Source organism: Alosa sapidissima, chromosome 20, assembly GCF_018492685.1.
Source record: "Alosa sapidissima isolate fAloSap1 chromosome 20, fAloSap1.pri, whole genome shotgun sequence".
In the NCBI taxonomy this organism is placed as follows: Eukaryota; Metazoa; Chordata; class Actinopteri; order Clupeiformes; family Clupeidae; genus Alosa; species Alosa sapidissima.
The window spans coordinates 1,247,408-1,264,149 of NC_055976.1; the positions used below are offsets into that span (position 1 = coordinate 1,247,408).

The window sequence follows — 16,742 nt, forward strand, 5'->3', positions numbered from 1 at the left end:
CAAGACGCTAGTGCGGGTATTTAATTCATGGTCTCAAAAACAGATGAATCATCTGAAGGTACAACCATACACATAATCTGTCACACATTTGAACTTCCTTGTCTTCTCCACAGGGAGTGGAGGCAGAGCCACACTACTCACCAAGCCTGTGTAAAAGCTTTTCTGGGCACTTAAAATCGCAGCTCTCCTACAAGCTGACAAGCTTATCAAACTTATCGCTGCGGCCAACAAAGTGCTCAACCATGGCTTAGGTACGGTGTTCATTTTAGGACATCCTCAGACTCAGGTGTCAGACTCAGAAAAACATCGGTCATCTTCAGACAAAACAGCCTCAGCGTCAGAAAAACTTCTGTCATCTTCAGACAAAACTGCCTCAGCGTCAGAAAAACCAGACTCAGGTGTCAGACTCAGAAAAACATCTATCATTTTCAGACAAAACTGCCTCAGCTTCAGAAAAACTTCTGTCATCTTCAGACAAAACTGCCTCAGCGTAAGAAAAACCTCTGTCATCCTCAGATAAAACTGCTTCAAACCAAACTGCCTCAGAAAAAGTGGAGTCAGGTCTCAGAAAAAACGCTGTCAGAAAAAGTGGAGTCAGGTCTCAGAAAATCACGTCTCAGAAAAAACGCTGTCAGAAAAAACAGAGTCAGACGAAAAAGTCTCAAATGAAAAGTTATTGTGGGGACAGAAGAAGACGACGGATACAGAACGGTGAGTTTAATATTATGCTTAATACGTTATTCTGTCACTGGCAGGGTAGGAATTTCACGACGGCCGTGGTAGCCCCTTGCGTTGGCTGTGAAGCCCCTTTGAAAATCATAGGTTTACAGGCCACGGTGGCCTTGGTGCCCCCTTCTTTCAATATTCTGCTTTGTGTCCTACTAATAGCGATTTTTATTTAGCCTGCGGCCTGTCAAAATAATCTTAGCATTCACAGCGCAAATTAATTTAGTCTTTTACGCAGTGGAGAAAGTGACATCGCAAGAAAGTGCGTCCAAATTCACCCATTGTTCTCAGTTGAACTACTCGCGAAGTAGCCTATTCATCACACAGACATCACAAGTGATGTCACATGAAAGAGCTTTTTCTCAGCTTTTAAACGATGTTAGGCCGATAACTGCTGTGTTGAACGGTTCGCGAGAAAGGTAAATAATATAATTCAATTTAATCATACATTCTACTGAAGGTTTTGCGTCCATGATCTCCCTACCCATTCATCTCGGTGGAATACTTTACGAACCCTTCTTTTAACACATGACAAACCACATATCAGCAGACCTTACCGAACATAAAGGTGTAAAGCAGTCCCCTGTACAGTTAGCCGTTCCAGAGTAATCCAGTTTTGAATTTGCAGTAAATTTTGACATGCATTGATGTCTCCAAATGTGGGCTTTAAGTTTTACAATGTGTTTAAATTGTTCCACATGATTTCATAACGGGCCAAATACAAAATAAATGTTACAAATATCGCCTAGATATTGGTAAATCAGAGGACAGCTGACTAAGAGTTTGTGAAAGTAGCCTGATCACAAAGACCTGATTTTCTGAGACCTGACTCCACTTTTTCTGACAGCGTTTTTTCTGAGACCTGACTCCTTAGAGATGTTTTTCTGAGGCAGTTTGGTTTGAAGCAGTTTTATCTGAGGATGACAGAGGTTTTTCTTACGCTGAGGCAGTTTTGTCTGAAAATGACAGATGTTTTTCTGAGTCTGACACCTGAGTCTGGTTTTTCTGACGCTGATGCAGTTTTGTCTGAAGATGACAGAGGTTTTTCTGACGCTGAGGCAGTTTTGCTTCTGGCTCCAGGTTAGCCACAAAAGGCCCTGCGCAGCCTCCTTCCTGATTGCCTGAGGCAGCATGAGAAGTCACCCACCCAAGCTCTGGGACAGCACGGTCTACCCGGTCTGAGCACGGCATTCCTCTCCCTCAATACCCCACACTGTTGTAGCTTGTGCTTTTCCCAGCCTGGCTCCACAGTTGTAGTTGTAGTTGTTGTAGTTTGGCGTTGCATGAAACCCTTCACAAAAAAAAACAGACCTTCCCTTACCATTACAAGTCCACATGTGGCCACACTGGACCCTGTGGGTCCCACTTTGCCTCCATCACTCACGTGGAGAGCGGCAACATAATATCTCCCCAAGTACCTTGCCTTCCCATCTGAGCATGTGCCGTGCATGCATAGACTCCGCATGGGTGTTAAGAGGCTAAGCGCTACAGTTTGCAGGCTCTCCGCAGCACTGTTCCCCCTCACAGCGTAATGGCTCTGAGACAAGAAATAGAAGATCTGGCAGTGAAACACTCCTTTCAGCTAGCCCCAGCGGATGGCTTAAACAGGGGTTTTTACAGCAGATACTTCATTGTCCCAGACCCATCCTCAACCTGACATACCTGAATGCCTAAAACAGAAGCCATTCTGAATGATCACTCATCATCAAATACTCACCAAAATCTGCTTTTATAATCTGGATCACACCAGTACGTAAGTCACTAGCCTGCTCTGTACTTGCATTGTACTTCCACATGTCTAAAACTCTCGGGTGCCAGCAAGCTGCCGCTGTTCATTTATGTTACAACCGGTCTGATGTGCACTTGTCTGTGCAAAGCATGTGCAATATTGTTGACCAAACAAAATGAGCGAAGCTATGAGCGAGTTGGAAGCCTGCTAACATCGAGAATGGATAGCCAAACCCAGTGCCAAACATTCCATCATAGCACATTGGAAATCTCAAAAACAAACTGCAAATAAAGTAAATTATTTCTATAATAAAACAACAATTTTCACAATATTTATGAGTTTCAAGGAGTTTCTGAATATGGCATTGGACTCCCTTATATATGAAAACCTATAAAAAAAAATAATAATTTCATTCAAGTTTCTATTTTGTGCCGTCAAAAACACAAGGGGCCAATAATTGCTCTGTCAGTTAGCATGGCGCTAGCTGCGCTGCAATTTAAAACCATACTGTACTCCTTAAAACTGAGGTTTTGGAGTTTAACACGCATCTGAGTACTAAGTTGAACGTGATTGCTGTGTAACGACTCACACAGGATTAGCTGATTCCAAGTTAAACTCTGGTTAAACCAGAACTACTCTGAATTTTAACCCAGCAGATGCAGTCTTAACTTAATGGTGGACGCATTTCAGGATCTTGGGGGATATGTTTTTATGATTGTTGCAGCTAAATAAAAAAAAATTGTGTTATAATTACCAGTAGTTTAAAAGAGATCTTGCACACTGTCCATTCCGCATGCAATTATAATAATAATAATAATAATAACTAGAAATGCAATTCCAAGGAATTACCAGTGCATGAAAATGCTAAAGTTGTGATGTAAAATATCATGTATAGTTAAAACAGATAATACAGAGATGGTTACTACGGTGATGCTAGGATAGACATGGTGGTTGCATAGCTTAATAAAAGTTGATAGTTTAAAAGTAGACTGTTTAAAAGCTGAATGTAGATAGTTTACAAGTTGTTGATAGACAGTACATAGTTTAAAAGTTGTTGATAGACAGCTAGTTTAATAGATAGTTTAATGATAGTTTAAAAGTAGACCGTTTAAAAGTTGAAGGTAAATAGTTTAATAAAATCAACATTTTCTAAATAAAATGTTGATATTCAAATAGTTTAATGGCTGTGTATAGGTAGATATTTGATGATAACTGAAAGTTGGAATGGCTCTAATGTTTGCTAGTAGTTATGCTAAGATTTTTAACTATGCTAACCATGCTACTTAGCTAATGTTTTATAGCAGTGCTAGCAATGCTAACCTGCTAACCATACTACTTAGCTAATGTTTTATAGCAGTTTAATGAATGTTGATATTCAAATAGTTTAATGGCTGTGTATAGGTAGATATTTGACGATAACTGAAAGTTGGAATGGCTCTAATGTTTGCTAGCAGTTATGCTAAGATTTTTAATTCTGCTAACCATGCTACTTGGCTAATGTTTTATAGCAGTGCTAGCAATGCTAACATGTTAACCATGCTACTTAGCTAATGTTTTTTTAGCAGTTTTGCTAAACATGCTAACTATGCTAACCATGCTACTTGGCTAACTTAACTAACATTTTCTAGCAGTTTTGCTAAACATGTTAACTATGCTAGCAATGTTAACTATGTTAACCATGTGACTTAGCTAACCAAGCTTATTTTTAATAGTTATGCTAACTAGCATGCTAACAATGTTAACATGCTAACTATGCTAACCATGTGACTTAGCTAACCTAGCTAATCATTTTTAGTAGTTATGCTAACTATGTTAACTAGCATGTTAACTATGCTAACTATGTGACTTAGCTAACCTAGCTAATCATTTTTAGTTGTTATGCTAACTAGCATGTTAACTATGCTAACAATGCTAACCATGTGACTTAGCTAACCTAGCTAATCATTTTTAGCAGTTTTGTTAAAAATGCTAACAATGCTAGCAATGCTAACTTTACTAACCATGCTAACTAGTTACAGTGGGTAGGAGTCATAGTTAATGAAAAGTATTTGTAGTAGTTGATGACAAGTTAAAAGTTGTTGATAGACAGCTAGTGAATGTATATAGTTTAAAAGTTGAATGTAGATAGTTTAAAAGTTGTTGATAGACAGCTAGATTAATAGATAGATAGTTTAATGATAGTTTAAAAGTAGACCGTTTAAAAGTTGAATGTAAAAAGTTCAGTAGTTTAATGGGTTACATTGTTTAACAGTGGATTATTGTAGTGAGGACTTTTATTTTGAAACAGTTTTGGGCAGAGGAAACAGTTGAATAGGATGTGTAGTCTTAATTGACCCAGATTGTATGCTTAAAGCCTGAGGCTGCAGGTGGCCTGAACACCTGCCATAGGATTCTAATTGCTTAACGGCCGTATTATGATGTCACAATCGGCAATGTTAAGTCTATGGGGATTTTTAAAAAGTTTTTCTTTAATAGTTTAAAAAGTATAAAAGTTGAAAAGACATAGCAGCTTGGTCCGTTTGAAGACCTACGTTACAAAGTTTGAACGAAGTTTCTAAGTTAAACTGTTCAAGAGAAATTGCGTACGGAAAAAGTGGTAAGCGGAATAATAATAAGAGGTTGTTGTTGATGTTGTTGCCTTGGAAGAACAGTACAGTGCATTTCATGCACTGTAATAAGCTTTATTTGTATAGCACCTTTCATACACAGAATGCAGCTCAAAGTGCTTTACATTTGGAACATTTAACACAATAATAGAGTCAGTCATTATCAATCACTTTAACTTTTCTTCCTTGCTGTGGCCGTTTATGATGTGAATTTCCTTGAAGACACAGCAATTGAGATCAAGGTAAAACGCAGCAACAGGTTAAACCACAGGTACATATAACACAGCAATGGATCTTAAGACGTTATGTGACTTCTTGCGTCACCGGCGAATTCAAAACCATGTTAAACTCTAAAAAGTGGCTAAGCTAATGACAGAGCAATTGCCCCAAGTACTTCAATAGATTTTAGCGTGGTGGCGATGGCTATCTTGGATTTCTCAATTTTGAGCTGGACATAAAGGCAGATTTTAATTCAGCATTATACCCCTAAAATCATTTGTGTCATCAATTAACACAAAATGCCTGTGAGGTTAAATATTTTGGAAAACATTTGACATAGGAAGGCAGACCATTCCAGAGCCAGGGAGCAGCTACAGAGAAGGTGTGGTCTCCTTTGGTTTGAAGTTGAGAGTGGGGAACAGAAAGGAGGAAGTTGGGAGGAAGACCTAATTGACATAGGAGCACTATAAGCTGGGCATACACTGCAATTGATGTTTTTTGTTAAATTCTTACTCTTACTGTATGAGTAATTATCATGCGATGTAAAGCCAAAGTTCATGATTTGTGTGCTCACATTATACGGTCAGACGGTGAAGCTGTGACTTGATTGCTCACACTATACAGGTGAAATAAACTTGTCGGACCTACCAAACCCGGAACTGTGTGACTATTTCAAAGAAGTTGTCAGTCCTGTCACACAATGCTTGAGAAATGTGCTGCTCTGTTCTGAGTGCCAAAACATCTAAAACCCTAATTCAGAAAAAGTTGGGACGCTTTGTAAAATGTGAATTAAAAAAAGAATGTTATGATTTACAAATCATGTCAACTCTACATGTGATTGAGAATAGTTCAAAGACATCATATCAACTGTTGAAGAAGAGAACTGTTTTTTTGGAAAAAAATATGTCTGAACTTTTTGAATTTAATGCCAACAACATGTATCAAAAAAGTTGGAACATTTTTACGACTATGTTGCTTCACCTCTTCATTTAACAACAATCTGTAAATGTTTAGGAACTGATAAGACAAGTTGATTGAGTTTTGAGAAGGAAATGTATCTTCTTAATCACCCCCCCCCCCCCCCCCCCACCCCCACCCCACCATTACCATTATGCACCCAGGTCTGGACTGCAGACAGGGCATTTTAGCACCTGGACTTTCTCTACGGAGATTATGTAATATTCAAGGTCTTCCCTGAAAAGACATTGTCTGGATGACAGTATATGTTGCTCAAAACCTGTGTACATCATTCAGATTTGATTTTGTTTTGCCAGGTGTGCAAAATGGCCATGCCATAGGCATTAATGCATCTCCACACCATCATGGATTCTGGGTTTTGAACTGAGCACTATAACAAGTTGGATATGTTGGATAGTTGAATAGTCCCTAAATGCCTAATCCAACCAGGTAGCTACAGCGCTACACTCTGGGCATGTAAATGGGAGCTCACAGACTCACTGGCTACGTTAGCTGCTGACTGTAACAACTGGAGCTAGGTAAAACTGATTGTTTTCAGGATTTTTTGTAACGACAGTACTCGGTAACCTCGAGAAATGGAGATCTATGCGGAAACTTGCCAGATTTCTCCTTTAAGACAGTCAAATAGGTTTTCCAATAAGCAAGCACTATCAGGGGTAGGTAAAATGCAGTGTCATCTGCATAACAGAATATAGAGCTGGGGGGGAGCGTGTATAATAAAAATAAAAGGGCCTAATATTTAACCTTTGGGCACTACACATATTAGGAGAAGAGCATGAACAACAGCTTCTTATCCTTACTGAAAAAGTTCTATCACTCAATAAGGATGTGAGCCATTTTAACACTGGGCCCTGCAGACCAAATTCATTCTCCAAATGTTTTCCAAAGGATGAGGTGATTGATGGTGTCAAATGCTGCAGAAGAAACAAGGACTAAGAGGGCACAAGAACAAGAATCGACAGAGAGAAGGATGTCATTGTGAACTTTCAGTAGGGCAGATTCAGTAATATGAAATACATTCTATGTGTGTGCGAGTGAGTGGTAAACACATAATTTCTGATGTACTAGGCCACCATCTTGCCTGTCCTTTGACCAAGATATTTACATGTGATGTACACCCACACACCGGTACATGCTGTGAAAAATTTAAATAATCTTGGAGAACTTACCTCAGAGCAGAGACAAAGCCCAGTCATCCATCTTATTGTAGTGATACAACGATTGAACATAACTGGAATATGTCCCACACAGAGAGAATGACACTGACATCATCACTCGAAGGTATTGTCGTAACAACTTACCCTTGTAGTTGTCACTATAGATAGATAGATAGATACTTTATTGATCCCCAGGGGAAATTCAAGAAAATTTTAGGATGCATACAATTTGAATCCTTTGTCCAGTCTGCTGTCTGGAATTTTGGATGCCTTGCAGATCCGGTGGACATTGGAAATGTTAAATGCGAGGGGGAGGAAATCTTGTGTAAAGGACCATTTCTGATCAAGCCAAATATTACCAGGGGTTTTTCACTAGCTTTAACGTTATTCTTTTCAGTGATGTAAGCCAGAAATTACCTGTTTACAGAAAACAAATGTAAGGCTGCAAATGGAGGATTCTTTAAATGGAAAAAATTAAGAGACCACTGTAAATTTTTCTGATGTCATCCTACGGTTGCTGAGTGACATTCAAGTTGACGGTCATATTCAAAACTGTATTCCTTACATATAAATCTACTCACTCATGAACTGGCTGATAGTGGGTGAACATAAGAATGTTGTAAAATGCCTTCAAAGGCCTACACAATCCACACACCATATCTGAATGTAATTGATGATTGATGTTGTACTCTGACTATACTCTGACAATTACTATGTAATTGATGATTGATGTTGTACTCTGACTCTACTATAATTTCAGTAAACGTTTTAATATGCTTTCAGACAGGAGACATGTGCTTAATCAATGTGCTTTTTATTTGTACACTTTTTTGGAACTGCCACTAAGGCTGTGTCATTCATGATGTAAAAGCCAAAGAAAGAGTACTCTATCAAACACCAGTATCATCTCATTTTGTTTCAAAACCATGACTTGCCTTGTTAAACATGCCCTGTATGAGTACAACAGACAAAAGTGGTGTACTAAGGGATGCAAAATTGTTTTCAGGCCATTGAGGGGAGGGGGGGGGCGGGGGGGTGGTCAGATTGTATATTTCACTTCAAATGCACCATGTATCCACATTCACAGAGGCTTGTTAGAGCAGACTATGGTTTATGAGTTTCACTTAACAATGTTGTGTGAGACACATAGACATAACATTTTACATCAGTTTGTTATGAAGAAAAATGGAGGATACGTGTATTTGGTTTAAACAGTTTTTATTATTATTTTCTGGTATTGATGTAAGGAAACCTCTGCTGTGGTGGCATTCAACATGAGCAGTGTTTTCTTGCATTGGTTTCCTGCGACAGCTTCACTTTGCCATCTTCCCTCTCCACATCCCTGTAGATCAGGGATTTCTGAGCTTTAAGCCGACAAACCAGGCACATAAATATAGAGTCCACATTTTGGCTCTCTATGGGGTCTTTGGCAGATGTTTCAAACAACAGCATGTTGTGAGCATCTGCAAACTTGAGAGCTGTGTTAGAAGGCACCTGAATCTGGCTCACCAAATCACACTTGTTGCCCACCAAAACCCGTGGAACCAAAGGTGAGACATGATGGCTATTGCATTCCTGTATCCATAACTTGAGATTCTGGAAGGAGGTCATTTTGGTGACATCATAGACAAAGATGATTGCATGTACATTGCGGTAATAGTGCTCCACCATACTCCTCCTGAAACGCTCCTGTCCAGCAGTATCCCATACCTGTACCTACAAGAGAATGGTGTTCAACATTTAGGCTATACAAATCAAATGTCATAAATTACAGTGAAGACTATGATTTACTCTTATTTAAAAGTTGATGGTTCTCTTTAATTCAGCTTTGTCATATTTTTGCACAGTAATTCTATTCAGAGGAACTGTTCAAATGTAAATGCACATTAAAAAATGGAAATCTGAAATGGCATTGGGTTGTGGTACAGTGGTGCAAAACAGCAGAATCCATACCACATTTTTTTTGCCCAGGGTTCGAATCCGACCAATGGTAATTTCTCAATCCTACTCCCATCTCTCTCTCTCACTCATATATCCTGTCAATCTCCCCACTGTCCTATTAAAACAGTGCTTCACTTTTTCCACATTTTATTATGTTACAGCCTTATTCCAAAATGGATTAAATTAATTTTTGTCCTCAAAATTCTACACATAATACCCCATAATTCTACACATAATACCACATAATAGTTTGTTTGAGATTTTTTGCAAATTTATTTAAAATAAAAAATGAAGAAATCACTTGTACATAAGTATTCACAGCCTTTGCGATCAAGCTCAACATTGAGCTCAGGTGCATTCTGTTTCCACTGATCATCCTTGAGATGTTTCTACAGCTTAATTGGAGTCCACCTGTGGTAAATTCAGTTGATTGGACATGATTTGGAAAGGCACACACCTGTCTATATAAGGTCTCACAGTTAACAGTGCATGTCAGACCACAAAACAAGCATGGAGTTGAAGGAATTGTCTGTAGACCTCCGAGACAGGATTGTCTCGAGGCACAGATCTGGGGAAGGGTATAGAACAATTTCTCCTGCTTTTAAGGTCCCAATGAGTACAGTGGCCTCCATCATCCGTAAATGGAATAAGTTTGGAACCACTAGGGATGGGCAAAGCGAGGCTTTATGAAACACTGAAACATTCGACGCAATTGTTCCGAAGCTTCGAAACAATTCCGACACCTCAGAGCTGTTTAGAGTGAAACAAATCTGTCAAATGCTTCGTATTGGAGATGTAGTCTTCGAAGTTTGTGGCTTGCTGTGTTACCTGTGTTCAGTCTTTGTCAAAAGCTAAGCAGTCATGCCCTTGGTCAATTACTGGATGGGAGACCACATGAAGTGACGATAAAGAAATTCTTATTGCTGCCGTTAGTGTTCTCTAAATCACTTTCTTCTTATAAAAACTCTCGATTTTTGCCCATTCTGAGAGTTTAGTTGAAACTGTGTAGTTAGTGATGAAGTAAGAAAACATAAACAGATACGATCTGAAACAATACCTTAAATCAAACGGGGATCGAACCACATTTGAGCAGCCTGGGCTAGGCCTACCATGCAAAAAACGCCATCACTAACCACTACACCATCATGGTTATTGCTTAAGAATAGTCTACACTGTTAATTGAATGCGCGGGCACGCCTGCCGACACCGGTGAAATGCACCGAAGGTTCACTCAGAGCCTGTCTACGTTATTAGACATTCTCTGGTTCACTTGGTCACATGACATGGGGATTTTGAACGATGTTTCGAAGCAGTGGTCACATGAAATGGCTGTTTTGAACATGGAGGTATTATATATAACTGGAGAGAGTGACTAAGTCCCGCCCTCCATACAAATGAATGGCAGAAGCTAGGCTAGTAAATCCGGCCAATTCATAGTCAACGCCATATTGAACACTGGGGCTCGGATCCAGCGCCAGTCGGCTCTGACCATGCGCCAAGTTCTAAAGCTGGAAATGACGCATGAACCAACGTCGATTTTTATTGGATATTCTGTAAAAAGAGAGTCGTCCTCCAGTAAGAGGGTGGCGATAATGCACATACTTTGCTTGCCACGTAACAAGAAGAAGAAAAAGTTGCTCGGGAACGCGTGTGGAGTCCAGTGGAGTCGCCCTGAAGCGCAACTTAATTTCATTGGATAACAGCGGCTCTAACTAAGAGCAGTCTGCCTGACGTCCTTCTGCTGCAAATATGCATTCGAACATGACGTGAAATATCCGTTGTCGAACTATAAATAAACAATTCGGTTTTTAGTGCCATGTGTAGCGCATTTTTACAGTCTATGATTATTTTTTTATTTTTTTATTTTATTGTTTGCCAGCATGAGCGGACAATTACGTCCCCAACTCATCTAAAATGTGGTGTCTGGAAATACTTTGGGTTGTACACCGCAGATGGTAAAGTAACGTTAAAGAGAATGTAGTCTGCATATACGATATCCAATCTTCGCGCTCACCTGTCGAGTTAGGCTACCATCCAAATGAGGCAGCGGAGTCAGAGGCACAGTAGACGGCCAGCATCGCCAGGCGTCCAACATCGTATGATTGCATACTTTCCGTAAATCCTACATTATGTCCGGGGTCTGCTATTTACTTAGGCTTCGCAAAGCACAGGTATTTATTTGGGGTAGGCTTATTCGAGGCAGAACTTTATTTCTTACATTGTGCGTTTTATTGTGAGACATGCGTTTTGTTTGGAGCGGCATACTAGGCTATCAAAAGCAGACGATTTTCGGTTTTGGTATGGGATTTAATTTACTTTTGGACTTTTAATATATAGTTAAATGTTGAGACTGATAGGCACTTAAATCTACGGGGTATTTGATGATCACTGTAAAGTTTCGTGTAGTTGAAAAAGTGTTGGAATTTCCAGCTGTTTATTGTGAGACAAGGCAGTCCCTTTCACTCATTCATTGAACGTGCGCTGTGCTCTAATGGAAACCTTATTGCGTAGCGAAGTCGCCTAAATTGAGCTATTTTTTTAATTATGCACGGTTTACTTTTTATTAAATTTGTAGGCTGGAATGCCTCGCGGCAATAATTGTGTTTCAATGTAGTAGCCTACTGATTCAGCCTCTGGCAAGCTCAAAAGGGGGCGGCTATGGGTTGACAGCAACGTGTGACCATGGTGTAACGAGACAAGGGCTTTATGCCGCTGTTGTTTAATTTATTGTATTTAATCATGTTTAGGCTATTTTTGTTCGGGACAAACAACAATGAAACAAGATCAATACACTTTCTTTATTTGTCATATGATGCATAAATAACCATAATATACACGTCTTCTCATAGGCTCCTCAAGAAATCCGCACTGAATAATGTTTGGCTGTAGCCGCCGGATAGGTACCCGCCCACCAACATGTACACGCATGAGAGCTCGTGCCCAACACGGCTGGTTCCAAATGCTCCATGCGGCGCCATACTTGAAAATGGCGTATGCTAACATGCCGAAGCTAATCTGCATGCTCTTGACCCCCTGGTTTTGAACGACGTTTCGAAGCAGTGTTTCGAAACACTTCTGCTTCGAAGCCTCGACACTGATTCGAGACATCGGTTTCGAAAGTCACACCCCTAGGAACCACCAGGACAGCTGGCCATCCCTCTAATCTGAGTGATTGGGGGAGGGAGAAGGGCTTTAGTTAGGGAGGTGACCAATAACCCGAAGGCTAGTCAGGATTGAGGGAAAGATGAATGCAGCAATGTATAGACATCCTGAAAGAAAATTTGCTCCAGAGGGCTCTTGACCTCAGACTGGGACAACGGTTCATCTTTCAAAAGGACAACGACCCTAAGCACACAGCCCAGATATCGATTGATTGGCTTCAGGACAACTCTGTGAATGTCCTAGAGTGGCCCAGCCAGAGCCCAAACTTGAATCCCATTGAACATCTCTGGAGGGATCTGAAAATGGCTGTGCACCGATGCTCCCCATCCAACATGATGGAGCTCGAGAGGTTCTGTAAAGAGGAATGGGCGAAACTGGCCAAAGATGGGTGTGCCAAGCTTGTGGCTTCATATTCCAAAAGACTTGAGGCTGCAATTGCTGCCAAAGGTGCCACAACAAAGTATTGAGCAAAGGCTGTGAATACTTGTGTATGTACTTAGTCTAACTAGTTTGTTATTATCACAACAAAGTCAATCGCTAGATAAAATTTGTTAAGCAAAGTTATCAGCAGTAGGCCTAATGTTAGAACACAGCTGGGCAGGGGCGCAGGAGGCACGGGGGACGTGGGGGATGTGTCCCACGCAGTGCTGAAGAGACAGCCGTCGTCCCCCTCACTTTTGATAAGGGAAAAAAGCCTTATATACGCTAAATAAATAATAACCTATAGGGTTTGCGCTAACTATGTAAAACTCCCCATTAACAGCATCACATCACTAACCACAGCCATCTACAGTACTGTCAGACTGCACAATCTCATATTCACTCTGTTGGATATCTGAAGCCAGTTTGTCTACTAACAACCATCATTAGAGATGCTTTTCGTTTGGAGCGGCATACTGGTAGGCCATCAAAAGCATAACATTTTCGGTTTGGTTTGGGATCTAATTTACTTTTGGACTGTTTGATTATATTGCTAAATGTTGGGACTGATGGGCACTGAACTCTGGGAGATATTTGATGGTTCACTGTTATGTTTCATGCAGTTGAAAAAGTGTCGGGATTTCCACCGCTGTTTATTGCGAGACAATAGCCATTCATTGAATAGGGGTTGTGCTGTAATAGAAACCTTTTTGCGTAGCCAAGTAGCCTAAATTGAGTTATTGTTTAATTATGCATGATTTAGTAGGCTACTTTTTATTAAATTCGTAGGCTGGAATGCCTTGAGTCACGCAACAATTAAATGTAGTAGGCTTCAGCCTCTGGCAATTAGCTCGAAAGGGGCGGCAAGACAATGAGCTTGAGAACGTGTGTTGAAGACCCATGGTAGGAAAACGACTTTATTAATCCAACTAACAATATAATAAAATATTAAGAAGAGGTGTTATTTCATTGACTTAAATCGTATCGATTTGACAGCACTCGAAAATCTGAAGAAGTCACCCTGCTTTGATGTGAGTGTTTTGTCTATTTGCATAGGCGTTCATTGGGCTAGCCGGTTTGATACGTGCTGAAAAGTCCTGTTTGCTGTTGAACTTGCGCTTTACCTATTCTATGTTGATTGACAAAGCCATACATTATGGCCCATAATGCAGCCTACAATGATTGTGTTGTCTGATGATCTAGCTATCCTCTGCCATTCAGAGCTCCGGAAAGTTCCCAGCTATTTTGAAACACCTGTTAGCAATCTCTGATGTCGGAATATTCAATGGCTACCCGACAATATCTCAGTGCAAACTCCAAAATTGTTCGTCTATTAATTTTCCACGGTTCAACACATTAGCCTACTAGAACATAGTTTGGCTGGCTTTATTCATTTCTGCCAGTTAGTGCCTTTTCCCCTGTGTATAAGTTACACTACATGCATTATTGTGTTTGACACTGAGGATAGCCTATCTGAGACGGTGGTCTGGTTTAAATGAGTTACGTTGTGAAATTGAGAATGGCACAGACTAAATCGTTTAGTCTATTTCTTTGTATTGTGAAATTGAATTGAGATATGGACTATTATAATCAATAATATGTTGAAATTAATTAAAAGTAATAATTTTCTATGAAAAATCTATGTCTGTTGTATGCTTGTGTCAAGGTAAAGCCTAGGCCTACCGTGCGCATATACTGTACTGCGCAAAAGCGCCACTTGCGCCTAGGCTATTTCATTGTATCGCCTTGTTAGGCTATGCGCGCAGCTGCGCTGGCTGACTGATGCGCGGGGTGTGTCAACTTTTTATGAGATAGAGAGACCCCCTTAAAGACAAAAAGATCATTCGAGCCCTGTGTCCGGCTATAAATAGAATCAATCCCGGGCATAATTTGAGGATTTATGGTAGCCTATCTCCTGCTCAACATGACATTAGCTGTTATGTTTATTGATAACAAACTCAACTAGCCTACTGATTAACTCGTTTTCACTAGCCTAACTATAAAATACAAGTATATAGGCCTACCCAAAGTTTTTGTTCTAAGACATTTATTTCAAACATAATTTCAAGGCACAAATTGGATACTTCAGTTACCTTGGTGCATAAATCCCAGAGAGTAGGCGACCACACCCCAGAGTGATGGGCCTTTCTTACAGGGCGTTCAGTGTGGGGTATAAACAAGCTGAGAATTTAGCGGTGTCACGTCTGGCTGTCACAGACATGGGGAGCTCTTTGAAGCTTGGGATAATGTGGTACAGTTACTACAGTAACAGTATTTTATTTGACTTCTTATGTAATATTTTTTTTATTTTTTTTTTCAATTTTATAAATGCTTTGTTTAAATGCTGTTGGAACAAATAGTTGATTATAAAGGCAACTTTCTGTTGCAATTTTCTGTGTGTTCTAGACTGGTAACTTGTTAAGCCAACATGTTCTAACATTGCATAAATATTAACTGCAGACACATAGTGGAGAGTTGATTTGGTTTATACCAGACAATTTAGGTACTGTAGGCCTAACTAGGCTATTTGATCATGTAGTCTATGTTTGGATCATGATGATTCATTCATGGCTTCATAAAATATCAACATCATGTTGCTTTTAGAGTATTCTACCATTGGCCCAAGTAGTGTAAAATAAATTTAAAAAAATGAGTAGAATTGCACATAGGACATAGCAAGAAGCTGGTCTGAGGGCAGATCTGGCATTGTGCTCATCTCACAGTTTTGACAATTTTAATCAAACAATATTTTGAAAACAATCAATGGTATTATCTTAATATTCTGGTAAGTTTAAAATATGATGGTCGAAAGTGGGCCAGAGTTGGCGATCCGATATCTGGAAATCTGATTTCACTATGAGTTTGTGTTCACAATTTGGTCCCCCTCACTTTCAAAATATCTCCTGCGCCCCTGCAGCTGGGTCTACTCGCGGACACTATTCACGGTCGTTAACATTAAGCAATCAATTCATCAACTGTTGTGCACCGCCAAAAACCTGTGCTCCCTCTGTCACTGTACTCTGCAGCCGGGTCTGGGCACACCGCAATAAACTAGTCCTCTTTTAGACATTCTGAAGCAACCACATGGCCAGGTTCAGGGAGAAAGGGGTCTCGTGTTCTCCTTCAGAGAACTGAGATTATATTCATAACCTTATGTTTTCTTTCAGTCAAGTTCACTCAACATTTAAGGATAAGTTCGGTGTGATATTGACCTAAAGTGTGTTTAAACATGGGGCAGCTGTGGCCTACTGGTTAGCGCTTCGGACTTGTAACCAGAGGGTTGCCGCTTCGAACCCCGACCAGTAGGCACGGCTGAAGTGCCCTTGAGCAAGGCACCAAACCCCTCACTGCTCCCCAAGCACCGCTGTTGCAGGCAGCTCACTGCACCGGGATTAGTATGTGCTTCACATCACTGTGTTCACTGTGTGCTGAGTGTGTTTCACTAATTCACGGATTGGGATAAATTACCAAATTTCCCGCACGGGATCAAAAGAGTATATAGTTATACTTATAAACATGATACCGAGTGTGAACCTTTGTCTCATAGCCCATCTCATCCATTTTTAATCTGTTCCCTGTTCATTTTTAAATATTATTATGTTGTTTTGTATTTATGTGTCGCTTTGGACAAAGGCATCTGCTAAATCCATAACCATAACCATCTCGGCTTGTCCCCTGCATTCCGAAATCCGGCGCTAGCTAGCTGATGCTACCAACAGGCATTCAATGTGAGTGCCTTGGGCATCGGGCTAGCCATGCAAATAAATCACTATTTTATTATTATATATATTTCATTATTTCAAA

At 40.1% G+C, this 16,742-nt stretch overlaps 1 protein-coding gene across 1 annotated transcript in view; it reads right to left on the bottom strand.

Annotated features, from left to right (window-relative positions):
- Positions 1 to 8,651: 8,651 nt before the first annotated feature.
- rab33a (RAB33A, member RAS oncogene family) overlaps positions 8,652 to 16,742 on the bottom strand; it is a 31,668-nt gene continuing 23,577 nt past the window's right edge. The window contains exon 2 of the mRNA XM_042073563.1: positions 8,652 to 9,131. Within this exon, the coding sequence (XP_041929497.1) occupies positions 8,685 to 9,131 (447 nt within the window). The 3' untranslated portion in view covers positions 8,652 to 8,684. The remainder of the gene's footprint in view (positions 9,132 to 16,742) is intronic.